Source organism: Cucurbita maxima, unplaced genomic scaffold (assembly GCF_002738345.1).
Source record: "Cucurbita maxima cultivar Rimu unplaced genomic scaffold, Cmax_1.0 Cma_Scf00005, whole genome shotgun sequence".
NCBI lineage: Eukaryota > Viridiplantae > Streptophyta > Magnoliopsida > Cucurbitales > Cucurbitaceae > Cucurbita > Cucurbita maxima.
Genome location: NW_019272021.1, coordinates 6248091 through 6270250, shown reverse-complemented (window position 1 = coordinate 6270250; position 22160 = coordinate 6248091). Strand labels below are relative to the sequence as shown.

Genomic DNA, 22160 nt, shown 5'->3' with positions numbered 1-22160 from the left:
AAGGGCAAAGAACTCATCGATGTGTCAGTAGTTATCCGTTTTGCACTAGTTATCCGTTTTGCACTTGGCTACCCTGTGCGTGTGTAAACATGGCAAGAAAATGAGAGGAAATTTTCTTTTCAATATTTGAGCCACAACAGTAACTTTGAAGGCTATATATATAGCCAGAGAAATACAGAAAGATCTAACTATAGTAAACATGTATTTCAATAATATAAAACATCAGAGGATCTATATATATATATATATATATATATATATATATATATATATATATATATATATGATGCATTGAAGAGCAAAGACCTACAATATTAACAGCACGAGCTATCTGCACCTTTACAAAAAACGAGGAAAGGGGTCACCCACCCAGTATCCTCATCGCTTGAGCTCGATATTAAATCTTTATTATTCATATACTAACCTAAGATAGTCAGATATGGCTGGGCCTCCTCTTTCCTGAATCTGTTCTTAATCTCTTCACAGGATTTGCCCAACTCACAGGTCCGCCGCCGCCGCCGCCGCCCCCTTTAGCAGATTGAGGCTGGTTGGACCATCCTTGAGAATGTGAAGAGGGGTGAGATTGTTTGCTGTCTTTGGATACTGAACCGGGACCTGGACTTCTAATGCCACGGGCAACGCTAGGCGGCGAGACCGGGCCGCCAGATGCAGTCCTTGGCCTGACTATTGATTTTTCCCTGTCTTTTCTTTTCTTCTTGCAGATAACTAGCTCCCCAGGATGAGTAAGAATTGGGGGTTCTTCTGTTTCATATTGATCCTTACTTCCACTTCCGCTGCCAAATCTTGATTCTTTCTGTGCCAACAAGTGACCTCTGGTGGCCCTTGTTTCTTCCCTAGACATAGGTCCACGCTGCAGTGATTTCCGGGGCGGGCCTGAGTCAGCGTCCATATCATTTATCATCTTCTGTCTTTTGGTTTGGCTGACAGGTCTCTCCCTCAAAGAAGCAGCAGCAGCAGAAGACCCCGGGCTAGAGAAAGGCAGAGCGTTCCGAGCTTCTCGAAAATCCGTGTCTGGAAATGCAATCTTCAGAATATCAAAGAAGAGGTCATGAACTTTTTTGGCCTCAACTCTAACCTGCACATCAAAGGGACACACAATTTCAAATCTTACTTGCAGGAGAATAAAAGAACTGAAAGATCCAAGTAAATACATCTTATGTAACATGTCAATGTTTCTTTCCTATTGATGCACGAGTACATCTTATGACGAACCAAACAACTGAAATCAGTGCCAAAATATATCCAGTGATAACTTATCTCAAGGCTGAACAACAGACTTTTCTAGTCTTCACAAATATTGATCAAGAAACAGCAGTACCGGGGTTTGATAATGTGAGATCCCACTATGATTGGAGAGGAAAACAAAGCATTTTTACAAGGGTGTGGAAACCTCTTCCTACCATTTTAAAAACCTTGAGGAGAATCTCGAAAGAGAAGGCCCAAAGTGGACAATATATGTTAGCGGGCTTAGGCCGTTATAGTTGGTATCAAAGCTAGACACCGGGCGATGTGTCAACAAGGAAGCTGAGCCCTAAAGGGGGTAGACACAAGGCGGTGTGCCAGCAAGGATGTTGGACCCCGAAAGGGATGGATTTGGGGGTCCCACATCGATTGTAGAAGGGAACGAGTGCCAACGAGGACGCTAGGCCCCTAAAGGTGGATTATGAGATCCCACGTCGGTTGGAGAGGAGAACAAAACATTATTTATAAGGATATGGAAACCACTCCCTAGCGGATGCGTTTTAGAAACCTTGAGGGGAAGCCCGAAAGAGAAAGCTCAAAGAGGACAATATCTGCTAGCGATGAGCTTGAGCCGTTAGAGACAAAGTAGCATATCAACCATATTTCTTTGAGTTTCATAGCTCGTGAACATGGAAAAGAGTGGGTTAGTAGCCATTAGCCAAGAACGATAGACATCCAGATCAAAAAGAAAACGAAACCAAAAACGACAAACTCACTCTTCAGCATAATTCAACTATTACTTTCAGAAAGTTACGTTAAAAACATATATACACACATATATGAACGAGAATAGGAGGATTGATCAAGTATGCACTCTAAATAAAATGCCAAAGAAGATAGAAAAAGACGATCCAACGGCTAGAACTACAGTTGGGTGAGCCAATGGAGGGCAGGAAAAGTAATGATGTTTGACATAGTTTTATGGGTTTTATTTAGATATCGTCCATTTAAGTCTCAGAATGTATAAAAGCGGCTTTGTCCAAATAGAAGCAAAGCTAAACAATTAAAATCATACCTCATATGAAAACCCATAAAACTGCATAGCACCCTTCAACATGAACTGAACATCAAACACTAACTCCATAACTCCATTGTACTCCAATCTGTCTATACGTTGATCGATCTTCCGTACATCCAAAATGTTATTACTAACTCCACTTGGTATGCTAGAGTTCTGGATCCGTTTCCACAAATCTGTTAACAACGGCACAATTTGATGCCCTTCCTTGTCGATTCTACTCTGAAGCTTGCTGATAACATTCTTGCACTGAAAAATATTACAAATTCAGGTAAGTTCAAATTAACAACCATCAAAAACTTAGAAAAGGGTCAAGTTCATCCTAAGATGCAACAATTTCATACTAAATGTTGTAATATAATAATTAAATGCATGAAACTAAGTTTTCTCAGCGACCGCACTTGATATTTTTATGAAAAAGCAATTGCTAAGGATACTTTCATTACGAAAGGATCAAATTATTCCACCCGAGTTGAACACACTGTTAGATTTTGATGCACCAGAAACACACAAAACAAAGACATACAAATGAGAACAAAAAAAAAAACAATACGATCGTGCATCTCTAAGTGAGCAAACGTTCATTATCCACCCCAAAAAAATGAAGGCTTGCGGCGAAACCAAATGCTTAGGAGACCCAATGTGAGATCCACATTGGTTGGGGAGGAGAACAAAACATTCTTTGAAAGGGGTGGATTGTGAGATCCCATATAGGTTGGAGAGGAGAACGAAACATTCTTTATAAGGGTGTGAAAACCTCTCCCTAGCAGACGCGTTTTAAAATCCTTGAGGAGAAGCTCGAAAGAGAAAGCCCAAAGAAGACAATATCTGCTAGTGATAGGTTTGGGCCGTGAAAGAAGAGAACAGGGGCAGAATTTGTGTAAGCTTCAATTTGGAAAAAAATAAGATTAAGTCGGATAGTCGAGTAAGATGTATTAAGAATAAAAAATGCACACAGTACTCATGCTGAAGGTAGACATGAAAGAAGTTAAGGAAGAATATAAACAAGCAATCACATCCTTCGAAGAGGATGTTTATATAATAAACTTATTGGACGTACCCTCCTCTGGATTATGTCTGGCATCTTAGAACCAAAAGCTGAATTTCCACCAACATTCAATGGTTTGCCATCCCCACTTTCTCTATTGTGTTCAACGGCATCTTCTGTGGATCCAGTCAAAGAATTTAATCTGCTAGATTTAGGAGAAGAGTGAAATTTTGATGTAGGACCTGTCTTTCTAGCAGACAAATTACGCCGAGTCTTTGAAGATGATTCGTTTTGTTCATGCTTCAAGGAATTAGAATCTCCATATGGTTTAGCCTCAGGATCATTCTTAAATTTGGTAAATTTATGATCTGCTAGAAACGGAGAAGGAGACGAAGAATCTCCATATTGAAGAGATTGTGTTTCGCTATATATCTTCTCTTCTCGCCTTTCTGCAGGAGGGCGTGGCCTAAGCCTAAGACTCCTTTTACGTTTTATCTTGGGTTGCAGTACCTGCTCCTCTTCGCCATCTTCACGATCATGAATCCAACTTTCTGATAGTTGGTTCTCCATATGAGAGTCGCCAGATATTGCAATTTCCCCTTCCTCTAGTTCATCAGGCTGAAAAGAAGTTAAAAAGCAAAATAAAAGGCGTAAATATACGACAAGTGCCAATGTTCCATCATCAAACCACTAGTATAAAAGAGAATAATTTACCAGTCTCTTTGAGAGGGAACTCGGCCTGGCATCTAAGGCAGACAAGAAGCCAAATTTCTGAGAAGAAACGGGCGACATCAACTGTGTCAACCTTCGACTGCTGGAAGAGGAGCCGGAAGAGCCAGCTTCTTCAAGCAAATGATTATTTCTAGCGATATCTGACGCCCGAGGATAATCATACCTAGCATCACGAACTGCACCATCTTCCATCTGATCCTGGTTAAGTTGTGTCACCTCAATACCTCTACTGAATTCATCATCTTCAAATTCAGCAATTTCTCCCTCTTCTTCCTGGACAGAGTACCCATTTCTCTCATCGGAACTTTCTTCTGAGAACTCTCCATTATCGTCATCCATTTCCTTGTAATTGGGGATCTTTTTACCCTTTGGTCGGCCTCTTTTTCTTTCGGTTCTGAGGGACAACTCAGAGCCAAGTTCACTGGACTCCAAGCCATAACCACCACCAAACAATATATTTTTTGAAGGTCTTTTTGATAAATTAGCAATCGCAGTATTCACTTCTCTTGTACTTGCTCGAATCCACTTCGGTACCTGGTCATACCTCGTCATTTCCTCGGTCCAATCAAGTTCTTCATCCATTTGATCAAACAGTTCAACCTCCTCTTCACTTCTAGCAATCATTCGATTCACCTCCTGAAGTGACGGTACATCATGAACAGTTTCTTGATATCGCTCTTCATCGTGCAACAATGTCTCTAAAGTCAGGCGCCTTTCTTCATGTGTTGTTCTCTGGTCAAAACGCCCAGCATTAATGACCTCATCTGCCATATCTATCTTATATTGCTGAATGTTATTCCTTATAAGACTCTCGATGGATCCCATATATCGATCCTTGCCAGCAAAATCATCTTCTAAATCACCAGACCCGCCACTTCTTAGTTCATCTTCTTTCTGATGACTAGAGATTTTGTCAACTACTGCTTCCATGTAGATGACTTTGACTTCTCTTGTTTGTCCAATACGGTGAGCTCTAGCAACAGCTTGCTCCTCGTTTTTTGGGTTAGGATCAGGGTCATAAATAATAACCGTGTCAGCAGATTGAAGATTAAGACCACGACCTGCAGCTCGTATACTTAGTAAGAATATAAAGCAGACAGAATCAGGACTATTGAAGTCCACTATGGCAGATTCACGATCCTCCAAACTAGTCGTTCCATCAATTCTTCTATACATAAGTCGTCGCCATTGCAAGTATTCCTCTAATATATCAAGTAGTTTTGTCATTGTACTAAAGAGAAGTACTCTATGCCCTGTTTTCTGAAGTTTTATAAGGATCCTATCCAGGATCCACAGTTTTCCACATGATCTTACAAGGAAGTCCTTGGATAAGTCACCATAATATGGATAGTTGAGCAAAGGGTGGTTACAAGTTTTCCTTAGTTCCATGCATCTATTATTTAATGTTTTATATACCTTAGGTTGGTAATTCGGATTTTTCTGAACTCTCAGTTTCTCATCTTCCGGATCAACACGAAGAGTGCCAGTGGACTTAATCCAGTCATATATAGCACTCTGAAAGGCTGACATCCTACACCTCAACACTATGGAAACCTGAATTTCAACATGGATGTCATTTTTAGAATGGTGAAACAAGGATGTCATTAGTTGACCAAATGAAATGAAAGTCATACCTTTGGTGGAAGTGATCCTTCAACATCTTCAACACGACGACGGAGCATAAAAGGTTCAAGAATTTGATGAAGTCGGTGGATAATAATAATTTTCTTTTCTGTCTCAAGCCAATCATCTTCAACATTCTGGGTAGGGCCTTCCTTCTGAAAGGGTTTCGAGAACCAATCATGAAAAGCTTTTCGATTATCAAACACTTCTGGAAGAAGCAGATTAAGCAGCGACCATAGTTCCTTCAAATCATTCTGCAAAAAAAGATTTAGGAAATGTTCGCTCATTAAAAAAAGTGAATGAATAAATCAGAGACAAGACAGTACCCCAAATAACATGCGCGCTTCTCCGTCAAGTTGAATTGGGTCTTACAAACTTTTCTAGATTACAAAACTAAAACTTCTTGATGCGGAACAAGTAGCTGGACAATTAAGCTATGTTGTGGAAGGTAAAAGAATCACAAGGTAATGCCTTATTTGACCAGAAAATGCTGATGTGGTACACGACCGACTCTCAAATAATATCTAAAACATGTTCGTTTTCCTTATCATATTTCTAGGCCACAGGGAAGTCATCAATAGTAGAAACAATCCGAAGCAGCATAGCCACACACCCAGCAGATCCAAATAATTCAATCATTGATTATTATTTACTCTAGGAATACTAGAAAAGGCTGCTACTGATAAACAAGATGCCATGAAGACTAATGTCTAGGCAAACCTGTAATGGCGTCCCAGTTAGGAGCAGGCGCCTCTGGCATTTGTACCTATCAAGGTCACGAGCTAGAACTGATTCCCTATCCTTCATTCTTTGTGCTTCATCAATTATAATATACTTCCAATCAATTTTTGACAGCTTTGAGCGATCATACATGATAAACTCATAAGTTGTCACGAGAACGTTAAATTTCAAGGCACAAACCTCCTGTACAACATGATGCAGTGAAGAAATCTCAGTCGCTTGACACCTCAATTATAAAGAAATAAGAAGTAAACATCTCTTACTTGTGAAAATAATTTTGACCGTTCATCCTTCCCACCAACATAATAAATGCATGATACAGATGGTAGCCATGTATGGAGCTCACTCTGCAAGATTTTCATTTTCCAATTCCATGTCATAAGTAAGCTCTTACTTGTAGTTGCCAAATGGTAAAAATAATTTGACTGACCTTCCAGTTGACCAAAACAGCATTGGGGACAATTATGAGATGAGGGCCATTGTTCCCTTTAAATTCCATCAAATAAGCAATCAAGGCCATTACCTGCAGAAGAAAGGAAGAGAAAAATGTACCAGAAAAAGTTCTTATTAAGCATAGCCGGCATACGTAAAGTTACCCCACACTACAAAGGACATAATATGTTCTCACTTCCACCGTGACATTTTACAAAATTTCCAAACAAGTTACAAGCATCTAACAAATGGGAAGTACCTGCACCGTCTTCCCAAGACCCATCTCATCGGCCAAGATTCCATTTAATTTATTGTTATACAGTGAAAGCATCCATTGTAACCCAACCTACAACATAACATAAATTAGCAAGACTAATCGAGAAAGATAAAAGATGCACTGAAATCCTAGAAAGAACAATTCTAATTATCGTGCCCTACAAGCTGATAGTCTCTCAAGGTTCCAGCCCGTAACATTGAGGGTTGCCTCGCGATTCTCTCATTCACAGCATGAGCAAGGTTATAGTACCTGACAAAACGTAAAAGCCAGGTGAAAATAATTGACACAAACAGCCCAGAAACTGTAAGAGCTCTTTATCCAGATCCGGTTAGATAAAGGTTCTTTAGTACGATGGCATTCAAATGAAAGGGACCTCTTTAGATCCAGAAAAAGGAAGAAGATCAGAGAAAAAAGCTGAACTTGATACAAAACTGAAGCACAGAACCTCAGCAGCCAACCAAGCATTCTATTACATTGTGAACCATGCTAAAATAAATTATTGAACTTACTTGTTCACATATGAACTATCCCTCGGAGCATTCATTTCCATAAAACGGTTTCTTATCATAACTTCCTCTCCTGCACAAGCAGATGCCGACCTAACTTCTTCTTCTGAAAGACCCTAATTCAACAAACAAGAACGCACAATTAATTGGAAACTACCAAACCAGCAAGTTATATAGAACAAAGTATCGTAGTTTCTCACAAGTTATAGGCACTAAAAAGAAATACAAAGTGACCATCAAAAAGAGACTACATGCCTGCAATCGGGCAGCAGCTGCAGCAATCTTTGCGGCCTCTGCCACCTCCTGTTGACTCTTGGCTGCTGTTATTTTGTTTCCTAGCTTATGAAGATATTCTTCCGTCTGAGTCAAAAATGAGGTCAGGACAGAATATCTTTCAGCAGCATCAGCAGGCATGCTTGTCTGCTGCTCCAACAACATTTCTCTATATCTTTCAACATCATTGTTCTTTAAAGCCTCCATCCTTCTGTTTCTATCATCATCTTTTCTTTTCGAAAACTCTCTCATCATTCTCTCATGATATTTGGCAACTCCTCTATTACGTGCAGTGCGAGCATCACGGATGGCCCAATGAGCCTCTAGAAGTTTTTTACGCCACAGAAAGACAGATTTCAGTTGCTTTTCTCTCATGGCTTTCTGAGAGGCTTGTACTTGCCGAGTTAGCTCCATACGTTGGCGTTCACATAGGCGCACAAACTTCCTATAGGGCCTATCAGGCATTGCCATTATCTCTTGCTGCTGTTGATCAATTTCATCCCTTAGGCGTGCCTGTAGATCTAAAAGTCGAAGCTTCTTTTCTTCAATTTGCAATCGTACTACCAAATCGGGTCGGATTCTTTTCTGCTCTAAGTTGACAGCCAGTAACCCACCAATCTTCTTTAAATTTTCTTTCCTTTTCTTATTAATAACTTCCAGACCTTCCTCAAAGAGAAGATCTTTGACATCATAAGCCAATGTTAAATTATTATTGTTATTAACTGCCATTGCCGAACCAAACGAGTCATGCTTCCTAGTGAAGTATGGGAAGTCAAAAAGGGGTCCATGATACTTCCTAGCAGCGCCAACATCTTTTGACTGGGGTGGAGTACTAGGTGGGGCCGGTTTCTTAGCTTGTGTAACATCTGGTACAGCAGCTTGGTTTGCAATAGCCTTTCCCCTTTCTACTGGAAAATTACTTTTAGCAGGAGGCTTTTGACAACCATGATCAATTTCCTGATCTGATTTAACAGAGACTGCTGCCTGTTGCTCATCATTTCCGGAAGATCCCAAAGGAACTGTTTCCTTCATTGCAAGGGGCATAGGTTGCACATCCATAGTTGGCATCTTTGATTTTTCGTCTCCAGTTGAAACTTCCTCTCTTGGAAATCTATGCCCGGTACTCGATGCAAGAGACAGGGAGTCCTTTTCAGTAACCTCCCCACTCCCCCTTTCTTCCATAATATTCCCAGATGGTTTATCCTGACTAGTACCTCCAGGAGATAGAAATTGCTGCTGCAGCTGCACATCCAGAGGTGGTGGAGCAATAGCCCTTAGAAGCTCTTGTGGCAGTGTACCTTCTCCTTTCTGTCATGAAAAGAACATAAACAACACCATCCATCCGAAGATGAACCAAAAGGATCTGTCACTAAACTAGCAATTAAAAATAAACAGAAAAAGAAGAAGAGAGAATACCTTCAGCCGCCTAAATGCTAGAATTTGGGCTTTTAAGACATGCAATTGATGTTTGGTGAAACCAAATTTCTGTTGTTCTGTCTGATTAGAGTGTCCACCTTGTGGTAAGGTAGAACTGCTAGGACCCGCATCACTAGGAGGAAGAGCAGTCTGCGGAGACGATCGATTCACCTGCCTGACATACTGTGTTTGCAAATTCTCTGGGCTATTTAACGATGTTTTTCCTTGAAGTGGACGTTCAGTGCTTTGGTTCACATTCCCAGATGATTCAGAAGAATGTACTGGAGGTATTGTATTCCCAGAAACTGGTGTTCTAGAAGGTAATTGGTTTTCCATGCCAGGAACGCTGAACTGCTGCATGCTGGCATGGCTAGTGTTATTAACAACACTGGCATTCATGTTTTGACCAAAAGGGCTTGTTGAAGCTATCTGCCTGGCTTTCGTGCTGCTTGACTGTCCCGATACATCACTCAATGAATTAGCATGGGCAGAAGCCTCTTTTCCAGCAAACGGAGAATTGGTCTGCTGTTTGGAGACAGAAGCAGGAGATAACTGTGATCCCATATTGTTTTCATTTCCTTTTTGATGAGGAACCATTCTAGACTGTATCAGTGGAAGAATCTGTGAAACCAAGTTTGCATTTCCAGGTAGTGAAAGATCAATATTGCGTTCTAGAGCCCATGCTTGCATAGCCTGCATCTGGGCCATAGCAAGCTGGTTGTTTGCCATGTTAGGGATTCCCGGTTGAGCTTGTGGTGCCTGCATAGACCTGGTCATATTCACAGGCATCAAATTGCCCATGGCAGGAAACTGATTAGAAGATTTTGGATCGCCTCTCTGATCAGAAGTTGATGGTTGTCCCTGCTCCATTTGTTTTTCACCGCGTACAAAATGATCTGCTGAGTTTTTAGATAAAGATGTCGATGCTTGATTAGACACCTGAGCCGGAATAAGTTCCTGAATTTTCTGATTTCCAATTCGCATCTCCTGATCCTTGAGAGAGCGAGGGCTCATAATTCCCATTTTAGCCTGATGCTGCGATTGCATAGCCATCGCAGACTTCTGCTGAGCAGCCAAGGCATATTGCAGATAAGCTTGATGCATAGGATGATTCATTGCTTGCTGCTCAAGTCCTTGGCTCCTGTTTTGGCTCTCCTGAGAGGAACTATGGTGCTGTTGAGCCATATCCATGAATTTTCTCGCTTGCTGAGGCAAATGCGACGAACCGGGTGACTGAGGAAAGTTGTTCCCAACTAATACTCCTTGGAGACCACCAGCTTGATAAGATAGAAGGGCTTCATTTCCATCAGATTTTCTGAGTAATTGTTGTTGTAGCGACTGAATAACATAATCAAAATTGTCAGACACATCAAATTACAGTAAAATATTAACAAAATCATAAAGCCCCAGCTTGGCTTAGATGCTTGATCACCATGTGCACAAACTTTTTTAAAGCTACAAATATCTATTGATGCAAATGAAGAACAATAAGCCAACAAAATCCACAATTGATTGATTCAGTAAAATGACGAGATAATAAATCCACTCCAATCCCATTACGAGAAGCTGCTTATGGAGTAGCAACAATGCAGCACAGCCAATCAAAATTAAATAATCGAGTTCACAATTCACTTGCATCCCCAAGACTGGGAAACGGTGGCCAACCATAATACCAAAAGAGCTCAACTCAATTTCCAGCATTTCGTCGAACATCATAAGAGCAACATAAAGAAATTGAACTTTACCTGCCTAGACGCTAGCTGCTGCTGCATTGAATCAAAGCCCAAATGCGGCGTTGACACCGCCGACGACGATGACGACGGCGACGCCGCAGCTGATGTCGATGCCGCCCGTCCGGCCGGAAACCCCGGATTCCGGAGGGGGCCACCCCCACCCGATTGCATGCAAAATTATACCAAAATTAAAACTATCAACACCACTTCCTTCTACTTCTATTACCAACAACCCCAAACACGAAACTTCCCCTCTTTTCTCTCACTCCAGTTTTTTTTTTTTTTTTAAGAAAAAAAAGACAAAACTGAAAATAAAACAGGAAAGTTCAATAAATCAAAATCCCTTGAAAATTCAACGGAAACCCTATATATACCCTCCGATCCTCATGTTCAAAACCCTTCATCCAAACAAAAAGAAGAATCGGGTAAGAAAAGAAAAAAATAAAAATAAAATAAAATCTCTGTTTCTCTACCGCGAGAATTTTGGAAAATGACCAACCGGATCGGACTTAGGGCTCAACCAGTGAAGCTCAGTTGACGCAATCAGTGATTTTGCAATTTTCCCCCAAAGCGTTAAAAATTCTTTTCTTTTTTTCTTTCCGATTTTTCAATCTCTCTTTTTCTCTCTCTATCTCTATCTCTATCTTTATCTCAACGACGATAACGGAGTTTATGGCTTTATGCGGAAGAACGTGGTTCGAATCCCTCCAAGCCATGTTTTCACAGTTTGATTCATTTTACTTTTCTATTGCAAATTGCCCCCCAGACCTCTCGTATTTACAGGAATGGCCCTTGTTTTGATTTGTTTTGGTTTGTACGCTTCTTGCCTTCCAATGCCCATTTTGAGGTTATTATTTAATTCTTTATTAACTCTAAATTATAAAAAATAGTATTTCTATTTCTATTAAATTTCAAGCTATAGTTAATGTTTTATTTAAAAAATATTTCAAAAGTTGCAATAATATAGTTTATTTTGTTTCAAAAATATAATATAATTTTCAAAATTTACATTAATATATTTTAAAATTTTCTTTATTTAAAACTATTTTTATAGGATGATTCCGTACATCTCGATGTTTATCGAGAGTGCTATTGAATAAATAAAAACGTTATTATATATATATATATATTTATGACTTAGAAATTCATTCATTTTTATAAGACTTATTAATTATAAAATTAAAAAATGGAGCGATATTATTTATATATATAAAAAAGCAAATATTGGTAAATAAACTTCGAATTTAATAAATAGAATAAAACGATAAAAATAATTAAAGCAAAATCTTAAAAGAAAATAAATAAAATATATATTAAAAAAAAAAAAAAACCCTTCCGTGGATTGTGCCTCGAATCAAACTCACCTGCTATAGCAGTTACGCTATCAGTTTTGTAAATTTATTGTCACCGGTAACCACCGGTTTCCATCGTTGCTTGGCGGGGATTATTACTTTACCCCCACATGTTCATGTCCCAGTCCTAATCCCTTCTCCATTTCCCGAGCCAAGTTTCATCCTTATCGTTACGTCGACGCAGTCTCCGGTCGCCGCTGTCTTTCATCTTCTCTCGCTCGGTTCGTCTCTTCTTCTACTGTTGTTCTCTGCAACTCTTAATTGATCCTTTTCTGTTTCTCGTTCGGTCGAGAAGTCGTGTCGGTAATTCTTAATATTTTTTTTAACCTGTTTGATGGATGATCCGCTCTTTCTAGTGGTTTTAATTGGAGTTGTTGCATATTGGTAGGGTGTTAGATCTGTTTGTTGTTTGATCTTGCATACTTGAATGGATGAATATACGACCTAGATATATGATTGTGTGTATGTATGTTATAGATTGGTAATTTATATCTTTGTAGGCCTAATTTCTCTCGATTAGATTGAATTGTGGAATCGCGTTGTAAATTAGAGTACTAAGTGGGATTCTAGTCGAATTGACGCGGCACGAGGGAGTTGTCTTCTAAATTTACGACTAATTCCTTAGTTCTAAATACCTCTAATTGTCGTACCGTTGAAATTGCGTCTGGAGTTGCGTTTTTTTCTTTCTTCTTCTTTTTAATTGAGCTGGTAAGATATGTTTTCCTTTGCCAGATTCTGTGAGGTTGGAATACACGAGAACTCCCTTAGAATGGCAGATAATGATGGAGAAGAGAATAACTCTCGTGGAAATGGATGGGAAGTTGTTTCACTCACTGCGTCGGCATATGAAGCTGCTCCTAATGTGAAGGAAAGCGAATCGACTGATGAAAATAAAAGCAATTTGTACGAAGCAGAAACTTCCAATGCTTTGTTTATGTCTAGGCACTTCGTATTTCCACCGAATCAGCACGAGAATTTGCCATTGGAACCTGATAAGAGTGAGATTCACGATGATCACGGAGGGAAGGAGAATGTGGACTCTGATTCTGCTTCTGTAGATGGCGGAAAATCAAGTAGAAAAAATGAAGATGTCTTGAATTTAGAAAGGTTGGGTGAGACAGATGAGTTTTCTGGGATTGACAAAACTACGGAGAAAGGCGGCAAGCTGTCTTTTCATGGTGATGAATTTAGTGAAAATACAACGCTACCAGATTTGAATCTGGTTGACAAGGAGCAGGATCCCTTTGATGCTCCTACCTATAGCTCCTTTCATGGTGAAACCAATCTCAGTTCAATGACAAATGATGAAATCCCTCCATTGGAATCTAACGATCAAGTCTCGAATCCAGAAAGCTTGGAAACTCATAGACTTGATAGTAAAAGCAACAAGTCCAATCTTCCTTGTGGCGCTTGGTGGAAGAGAAGAGCTGCTAATTTATACTCTCATGCAAAAGAAGCGAATGCATTTTGGTCCATTTTCATTGCAGCAGCTGTTATGGGACTTGTAATACTTGGGCAGCGCTGGCAGCAGGAAAGTTGGCGGACTCTGCAACTGAAAGGGCACATTAGTGTGAACGATCAGGTATATTGATTATTGTTATTTCCGTTTGATGGCATTCTGTTTATCGTTCAGCTTCTTCGTTATTATTCTGTATGCATCTATTCTGTTATGTACTTTGAATTTTGAGTTCCAGATTTAAGTCTATAGAATAGATTTCAGAATAGGAAATTCAAGTTCAATCTCAACAAGAGCCATGGTGCTGACAACTAGGTTCTTAACATTGTTGAGTGAAAATAGTTTTCTCTCTTATCTTTGTTTACATCTTTCATCCAAATTGGAGACTAAATTCTGAGATTTCCTACATACCCTGCTAGCTTATTATTCCTTTAAAGATGCGTCTGTTGCTTTGACTTGATGTCGAACTGCTAGGCTTAAATTTTACGAGCAGAAACAATGCGAATAAGCTTGTTGTAGCCAGAAATTCGGGGACCTTCCAACAATGAAGCCAGTTTTGTTGAGTACCAACAGATCCAAAAGCTAATTCCAGTTCTGATTAGGGGAACTCATTATATGGTTGTAAAGCCAAATTTTTATCTTACCCTCTATGTGTTCTAACTTCTAAGCCTCATCTTTGTAGTCATTGAGGAAATATATGGGGATATTCATGTTAAAGTTTCTAGTTCTTGGTTTAGGCTGTTAGCGAATTTAAACTGATATGTTCATAGTGGTAGCTATCTGTTGCAAGTCAACGTTTTTCAAGTGGCGTTACTTAAAATTTTTGGGTTGGTCTGCTTATTGGCTTTTGGACTTGGCAACTACACACAAACCTTGCCATCAAGTACTCATTTATTAACAACTTGCTTCCATCATCCCCGTGTTCGTAGCAATGCAATGAATTGTCTGATTCAGCTTTTGAGATGGTAGTTTAAAACATACTTGGTTGCTTGCAATTGCAACTGTTGGTCGCGTCATGGCTATAGAAATGCACCCTCATGCCTATTTTAGAAGAGATGTATGCTTCCTTCCTTTTCCACGTTGCCTTATTGCCTTAATTTCCATGATACTGTTACAATTTCAGAAGACAAACCGAGTTCTAGGACCAATAACTCGACTTAAAGACGTGATCGTGGGTGGCCAACGCCGTGGTTCGTCCATCAAGTTTAGCCCCAGTGAGTTGTAAGATGATGATGGTAAGTGTAGAAAAGGAAGAACAGAATGAAAGGAAGAGGTTCGTTGGTCGATTGCCCAAGTGTGTACGACCGCTTTCAAAATTTACACAAGTGCTTTGGGGAACATGTTCGAAGTTTGATTGTTTAAATCATAATATTTCTATCTTGGTGGTATAGTACCATATTGCATTGTACATTAGCTTAATCCATTATTGGGTGAAATGTAAGTCTCAAAGGTCATACCTATATCCCTCTCCCTAGGGGTTCATTTTATTTCGACTTTGTCGAGAACGACCCTTCATATCACAGATTGAATGACACATTTATAGCTCACTGCTCAGGNTATTGTTCACTTTTTTTTTTTTTTTTTTTTTTTTTTTTTTTTTTTTTTTTTTTTTTTTTTTTTTTTTTTTTTTTTTTTGCATGTAATTGGTAGCTGAATTGAAAGACACCAGATATAAACTGATCTAATCAAACTGGTTTGGCTGGTTAGAAAGGTTTGGGTACCTTACTTGAACCAATCTGTTCTAGGTTGTACAATCATGTCCTTTTAAGTTTAGTAATCTTTTAGGCACGACGAATGAAACATCATGATCCAAGATCTAAAAGAAAGAGGACCCACATCTTCCGTGTTCCATCTTACTATTATCTTTTAAATTTTGGCATCAACATTTTTCTTTTATCATAAATTAAGAAACAAGTTAGTTTGGTGGTAATTTTACCCCAAGGTAAAATGTTCTTGAATGAGGGTGTACCAGCACTATAAGTATAATGAGACAGCTACAGTAACTAACAACCATCGTAAGGTAAAAAGCTAGAAATAACAAGAGCAAGAGATGACAAAAAAAAAAAAAATTGATTTTTCTTCTGCTCTTGTAGTTTTATGCCGCACACTATCAAGGGGAATAAACTCCATTATATGGGGACAGTAAAAAGTAAAAGCGGGGGTAATTTATATGCGGNTTTTTTTTTTTTTTTTTTTTTTGTTCACCCTTTTTGGAGCCAACCCAGAAAGCTGTTGCCAGGAGGGCTAGCTATGGCATCGGCAATTTTATGGAAAATGAAAAATTGAAAAGCTGTGTAGGGTGCTCAGACTTGCCTGTTTTTTCCTCCATTTTAAATTTAGCTTTCTTCTTCTTCTTCTTCTTCTTCTTCTTATCCCTTCTCCAGAATGGGGCCTTTTAATCAAGAACCTTCTCTCCCGTTGCAAAGATATTCCACACTAATGTGCCTATGAGATACAATGCAACTGACACCTTGAATACATCGTCCCATGAACCTGCGCCAACCCAAAATCGCGAATTCAATTACCTTAAATAAAGTTGAATTGCCTTCATAGTTGTGTCTATTTGACCTCTCCATTCTGTTGACATTGTTAGTTAAAACAATGATGTGACATGTCTCGGACCATGTCTAATAGACACGTCATTTCATTGTTAGTTTACTAATACTAATGCCAAAAACTAACATAAAATAAAATAAAATAAAATTTTAATGTTGAAAGATGGAACAAATACAACCTAGACTAAATCATTTATTTGTAATCTTTTATTTATCTAGGAAACCCTTGCAAAAAAGGAAAAAATAAATAAAGTACAAATTTACATCATGAACTTACAAGTTTGCGTTCATTTGGTTATGTAAACTTTAAAAAGTGTAATGGGTCGGGGTTAAACTTATTAGACACAACATTGAGAATTTAAAAGACTTATTAGACATAAAATTATATTTTTATATTCAATAGATTAATACATTAAAAAAATTAATATGTTAAGAGTGTTTTAAATATAAAATTGAAAATTCAAGTAGTTATTAGACATTTGGACTATTGAGACCTAAACAAACTTAGAAAGTTCAGGCATAAAGAAGAAAAGGAAAATACTATGAAGAATAAAAGTCAACAAACCTCGCTGGAGTATGTATCCTGTTGCAGCAGTGCCGACGACTCCGGCTAACACGCCGGCCGTGTTTGATAATCCTAACAACACTCCCTGCGTATGAAAGCAATTTTTTTATTTTTATTTTTTAAAACGGCATGATTAGATAATAGTGAATTAGCAGCAGTTTGATAACTCACAGCATATCGTGGTCCAATGTCTTGGTGATTGGAGTAGAGACCCGATTGTGAAAATGCATCAGATCCCTGTAAAAAAAAGTTAATAAATCAAACCAATCATTTACAGTCTAAATAATATATTGATATTTAATAATTACTTAAAATAATTATTATTAATTAATTTTATTAATTAATTATACTTATTATTTTTCATCAAATTGGATGAGTTGTAAAGCTCGTTGTATAATAATATGGTGGATTTTAAAAAGTGAAATCTTATGAAACAAATAAGAAATATTAAATATTTATCCATTTCATGTTTGCTCAGCTAATTCTGACAGTTTATCTGGTTGTTCTTTCTTTATTATTTCTAATCAATTACTTAATATGTAAGAAAATGTGAATACCTGACTGCATGCCATGCATAATACTGCCATAGCAGGTGTTCTAACATGACTCAGCTGACTAAGGAAGAACGCTGGTCCCAGAAATCCAATAGATTGCATAATCTGCATACAAAAACATTCTCCTCCGTAATTATTTAACACAAGAACTGAGTAGAAAGTTCATTAATAAACCTGAGTGAACAAGGCTAGTATTCCTACATTTTATGGAGTAGAAATACAACCTAAGACAAATTTATTTGTCCAAGAAGAAAATATAGTTCATGGATGTATCAGTTCAAGGTCAACGCTAACAGATATTGTTTGTTTTGGCCCATTACGAAATGTTGTCTGCCTCACGGTTTTAAAACGCATCTTTTAGGGAGAGGTTTCCACACTTTTATAAGAAATATTTTGTTCTCCTCTTTATGTGTGATCTCACAATGGAGCTGTGTAGACAGTGGACAAATTGAAGTGCATCTTGACTATATTCATCTATTTGAAAAGTTAATTATGGTATCGATATTCAGAGTTAAACTTTGCATCATACTGTACAAACGAATTAACGTCTAGCAGATAACCGAGCAAGCTAAATGTGTAACTCTTTCTGAAGAAATAACTCATAGAGCTGAGAACCAGAGCACAATCCCTACCGTCATGTAATTACTTGAAACATAATTAAGCTGGAAAGAATCTTGCCTTTCGAACTGTAGTGATGGAAAAGCCCCTGCTAACTAGCGTGTCTGCCATCCATCCTCCTATATTTGCAAAAACAGCCATGGTCAACCATGGCAGAACACAGAAGAGTCCAGATTCGGTGAGGTTGAACTTCAAAACCTGAGACAATAACAATGAGCGAACTCTTTTATGATTTGATTATTCGCTCCTACAGTTACTTTCTGCTATGCCTAGATGCAAGTGTATCATCAGCTAGAGATAAATGCTGAACCCTGAATTACCTGATTATAGTATGTGGGCATCCACGTCAACAGAATGAAGGTTCCCCAATTATGGCAGAAATGGGATATGATAAGAGCCCACACAGGTGCTTTTGATAAAATTAATTTCCACGGAATAACTTCCACAGGCTCCTTCGAAACGCTTCCATCAAAGATAATCCTTTTTTCCTTTGCACTGAGATCTGGATCTTCTTTTGGCGAGCTATATGCCTGACAATAAACCAGAATGAGAAGGTAGGAGTGCTTTTTTCTTCCTTTTTTGAGATAGAAATAGAAAATTTTCATTGAGAAGACCACAAAAGATAATGATAAAGGCAAAAGGAGACGTTTGATTCAACAAAATGAAATGAAAAAAGCAAATGCAACTCAAAGTTTCTGTTTTTTGTTATAACCTAATTTTCTTTCATCCTTTCATTATGCCCAATATAACAGGAAGGATTAATGGCCATATATGTAATGATAACTCAGCATCTCTTTTCTCACTGCCTAGATCTTCCTTCATGATGGCTGCATAAATTCAATTTTCTCTAGTGGAGTGGAGAACTATTCACTTGTAACACGTAATGTTAAATTTATAATATAAATGCAGAAGAAGCAAAAATTACTTTTCTTAGCCACAGTGCAAACCATATACTTCCGAGAGAACCAAATGAGTAGAACACAGACGGCCATCCAAATTTGTTAATTAACATTGGTGAGAAGGCCAATCCCGTTACAGAACCGAGATACATGCCACTGTACACTAGTGCAAGTGATCTGCTTCTCTCCGATACAGGAATCCACTTTGATATAATATTGTTCATTGCAGGCATAGCAACACCCTGCAAAGGAGGCACATAACACGAATAATGAGTTCTATCAGCTGTGAACTCAAAAACAGTCTCAGTTCAGATTAACTCTTTCAGATGATGTGATTCAGCTGACGCCAAAACTAGCTTGGTTAAAAAAGTTAAAAAAAGTTAAAAAAGGAATAAAGATGCTCGGTGATACTGATAATGATCGTGATATATTAGTTGAACACATGGACAAAAGTAGAGCACAAAAGCCTACCTCACCAATTCCCATGAAAGCACGCATCATAAGCAGGAAAGGAAGCCCAATTCTTGCAGCAATTGGTGTCAATATAGTTGCAATTGACCACCATATTACCCCAAAACCCAACACAAGCTTCCCACCGATTTTGTCTGCCCATATCCCCCCAACAATCTAACCAATCAAATATAAACACGTTATATTTGATATAACTGCTCTATCTCCAAGTCAAACACTTTAGTAGCCAAAAAAAAAGGTTGTCAGGAGAAATTTTGGGTTGATCAACTCTAATCAAACCTGCGTTAGAAGATAGCCCCAGAAAAAAGATGACTGGATCAAGCCAACTGTTGCACTGTTCCAATTATATTCTTTCGACATTGGGAGTATGGCAATACTCATGTTCACCTGCAGAAATTTGTTCAAACATTTAGCTCACAAAATAAGTATATTGATGTCACTTACGCCAGCCTATTGAGGGCAGGTAGTAGAACCGTGTTATTGACATGTTACAGAGAAATTATAAAATAGCTGCTTTACAAAGATACCATTTTTTCGGCAAAAAGATATATGCATGTGTTTTGATTGACTGCCAACTATATTTGTTGGTTTTGACCCTTGATCAAAGTACACCGAAACAAATAAGCAAAGCAGAGTGAAACATGGGTAAAACACACTTTGTACTAAAATACTTTAAATCACAATGCTTTTCGACTTCTACAAATTAAAACGTACAACTAATAGTCATTTAAAGAAACAAAAGCATTGCAACTCTTCTCCTAGAAATGCTCCATGATTACTAACTTCTCAATGCATGACTGCCACATCCCATGATTCCAATGTGATATTTAATGCTCGACTTTGAACAATTCGAGCTTATTGACTCACAATATTCAATCATTAGTTACCATCTAAACAGAAAGTATATATTGATCAAGCAAGCCTTAAAACACTAAAGTTATCGATGACGTTTATTGTTATTAATGGTACACCATTGGTGGATCATTGATCACCACCATTAAGAGATATTACATTATCTCGTTTTCTAAAATGGATTTAATACACACGATATTCTTGTACGCATTCCCTGATTCGACATGAAACACCAATTCTTGAGTAAATAATGATAAAGCAATTGAAAGATAGTCCAATGGTTCCATGTTCTTCAAGCTAAAAGAAAATGACATTCATTCAAGGAGTAGGAAAGGCATAGTACTCACACGATCCATATTGCATAGAAGAAAGGCGAAAAAACAAAGCAATACAATCACCCAGCGTTTTGGAAAATTCTCCCACCAAGGCAATACCATCTGCTCATTGCCTTCAATAAAGAGTGCATCACCTGACCCCTCTGCCAATGCCAACGCATCCACATCTCCTTTTGTTATATCAAAGTCATTTGAATTGTAATTAGCAGAAGTTCGGTCAACCTTAACATGCCGAGACTTTTGGCATTGCAGCCAACTAGGTCCACTCGTTAGAGTGCAAGCACTAGTCAAGTGAGGATAATAACTGCATTTAGCAGTTTCATCTGTACGAACTCCCAGTGGCTTTAAAAGTTTACCGTCTCGGGTTATAGCATGAAGAAATGTGGAACATGAGATCTTAGGAGAATAACTATTTAGTCTCAGACCAAGAGACTTTCTAAAAGACAAATTTGGCTGTCCATATTGAGCCGCAATAATAACTGAACGTTCTAACGCATGGTGAGAAGATGATTTCTCTGTCTTGCACACTTTTCCTGCAAATACAAGGGTGGACAACCAAATGTGTTTTCTCAACAGCGGCCATTGAATTCAAATAAAAATTTTAAAGAGAGAAAGAACCAAATAACGAACAGGACTGGAAATTGGACTGGCAATTGTCACAGTAAATACCCTCAGCTAAAACAAATTTAGCGTGAAATTAAGCCTAGTTCCATTCCACTACATGCAAATCGCTTCCGGTCGTCACTCACTAATGATTAAACCTCGAGTAAACGAAATGCAGAAGAACATTAAGGAACTCAATGCAGGTACAACAGCAAACAAACATTCATTACCAAGTATACACAAGACGCTTCAAGCAGGAATGAGAATAACACCAACACTATAAATTCAATTCCGAATATGAAGCATTCAAAATAAGACGAGAATAACAGAAAAAATACCTGAGCCGACTAAGGAACCGAAGTCCCGATTAGAAGAAACGAAACTTCCGATGGCCATTTCCAACGGCAAAAAAAAAAAGAGAGAATAAAAAAGCTTCACTAATGTACTCAAATTGAAGAAAACCACTGCTGTTGATGAAGAACAGAGCGCATGGTTAAGAGATATGGTGAAAGATTATCGTAATATCCGCCCCTCAGCCTGTAGCCTGCAAGCTTCTGAAGTTCGTCGAACCGTGGAAGATAAGTAGTGGTTTCGGATTTAGAGATTCGTAATATTCCCTACTCGTTTCGATTTCTCTCTCCTCTTAACTCTTGCTCTCTCAACTAGCGGGAAGAAATTTGTTGTGAAGTGACCAAAGTAAGGGATAGAAGATGGATACGTGGCAGACCACTCTTCTGGTGTAGTGGACGGATTGAAAAGACGAAAAAGCCCTTGAAGACAGGTTTTGGCTAGAGACGCTATTTGACTCTTTGAATGAGTTGGCCTCTACCCGGACTTATTTTTCAATTGCCACCGTGTTTTTTTTTTTTTTTTTTTTTTTTTTTTTTTTTTTTTTTTT

General features: G+C 38.3%; 3 protein-coding genes across 6 annotated transcripts; 1 reads left to right on the top strand and 2 right to left on the bottom strand.

Moving 5' to 3' along the window:
• Nucleotides 1-106: 106 nt before the first annotated feature.
• LOC111480130 (ATP-dependent helicase BRM-like) lies at nt 107-11173 on the bottom strand. The gene is made up of 15 exons (XM_023125097.1): nt 11015-11173; nt 9270-10607; nt 7836-9161; nt 7584-7696; nt 7236-7323; nt 7057-7143; nt 6796-6888; nt 6629-6712; nt 6345-6548; nt 5636-5878; nt 3984-5555; nt 3342-3887; nt 2279-2530; nt 286-1096; nt 107-247 (listed from the first exon to the last, which is right to left on the bottom strand). The coding sequence occupies exons 1-14, from the start codon at nt 11171-11173 to the stop codon at nt 434-436; spliced, it is 6768 nt and encodes a 2255-aa protein (XP_022980865.1). The 3' UTR covers nt 107-247; nt 286-433.
• A 1215-nt stretch (nt 11174-12388) lies between these two features.
• On the top strand, nt 12389-15364 carry LOC111479169 (ATG8-interacting protein 1-like). 4 transcript variants are annotated; one of them, XM_023123690.1, is made up of 3 exons: nt 12389-12657; nt 13087-13936; nt 14934-15364. In XM_023123690.1, the coding sequence occupies exons 2-3, from the start codon at nt 13124-13126 to the stop codon at nt 15033-15035; spliced, it is 915 nt and encodes a 304-aa protein (XP_022979458.1). In that variant the 5' UTR covers nt 12389-12657; nt 13087-13123; the 3' UTR covers nt 15036-15364. The 4 variants fall into 4 exon arrangements, with proteins under 4 accessions (XP_022979458.1, XP_022979461.1, XP_022979460.1 ...); XM_023123693.1 differs by having other exon boundaries at nt 12402-12575; nt 14937-15364; XM_023123692.1 differs by having other exon boundaries at nt 12409-12575.
• Nucleotides 15365-15861: 497 nt separating this feature from the next.
• On the bottom strand, nt 15862-21920 carry LOC111479168 (ascorbate transporter, chloroplastic). The gene is made up of 11 exons (XM_023123689.1): nt 21601-21920; nt 20672-21192; nt 19752-19859; nt 19473-19628; nt 19028-19243; nt 18423-18632; nt 18163-18300; nt 17488-17589; nt 17102-17167; nt 16931-17015; nt 15862-16303 (listed from the first exon to the last, which is right to left on the bottom strand). The coding sequence occupies exons 1-11, from the start codon at nt 21656-21658 to the stop codon at nt 16206-16208; spliced, it is 1758 nt and encodes a 585-aa protein (XP_022979457.1). The 5' UTR covers nt 21659-21920; the 3' UTR covers nt 15862-16205.
• Between the last annotated feature and the right edge of the window lie 240 nt (nt 21921-22160).

Coding starts and splice junctions, on each gene's coding strand:
- LOC111480130 (XM_023125097.1), bottom strand. CDS start 11,173: ATGCAATCGGGTGGGGGTGGCCCCCTCCGGAATCCGGGGTTTCCGGCC. Junction 6,889..7,056: donor GTCTTGGGAAGACGGTGCAG/GTACTTCCCATT, acceptor TTTCTTCTGCAG/GTAATGGCCTTGATTGCTTA. Junction 3,888..3,983: donor GTTCCCTCTCAAAGAGACTG/GTAAATTATTCT, acceptor ACTTCTTTTCAG/CCTGATGAACTAGAGGAAGG.
- LOC111479169 (XM_023123690.1), top strand. CDS start 13,124: ATGGCAGATAATGATGGAGAAGAGAATAACTCTCGTGGAAATGGATGG. Junction 13,937..14,933: donor ACATTAGTGTGAACGATCAG/GTATATTGATTA, acceptor TTACAATTTCAG/AAGACAAACCGAGTTCTAGG.
- LOC111479168 (XM_023123689.1), bottom strand. CDS start 21,658: ATGGCCATCGGAAGTTTCGTTTCTTCTAATCGGGACTTCGGTTCCTTA. Junction 18,301..18,422: donor TGCCCACATACTATAATCAG/GTAATTCAGGGT, acceptor TTATTGTCTCAG/GTTTTGAAGTTCAACCTCAC. Junction 17,016..17,101: donor ACATTGGACCACGATATGCT/GTGAGTTATCAA, acceptor TTTCATACGCAG/GGAGTGTTGTTAGGATTATC.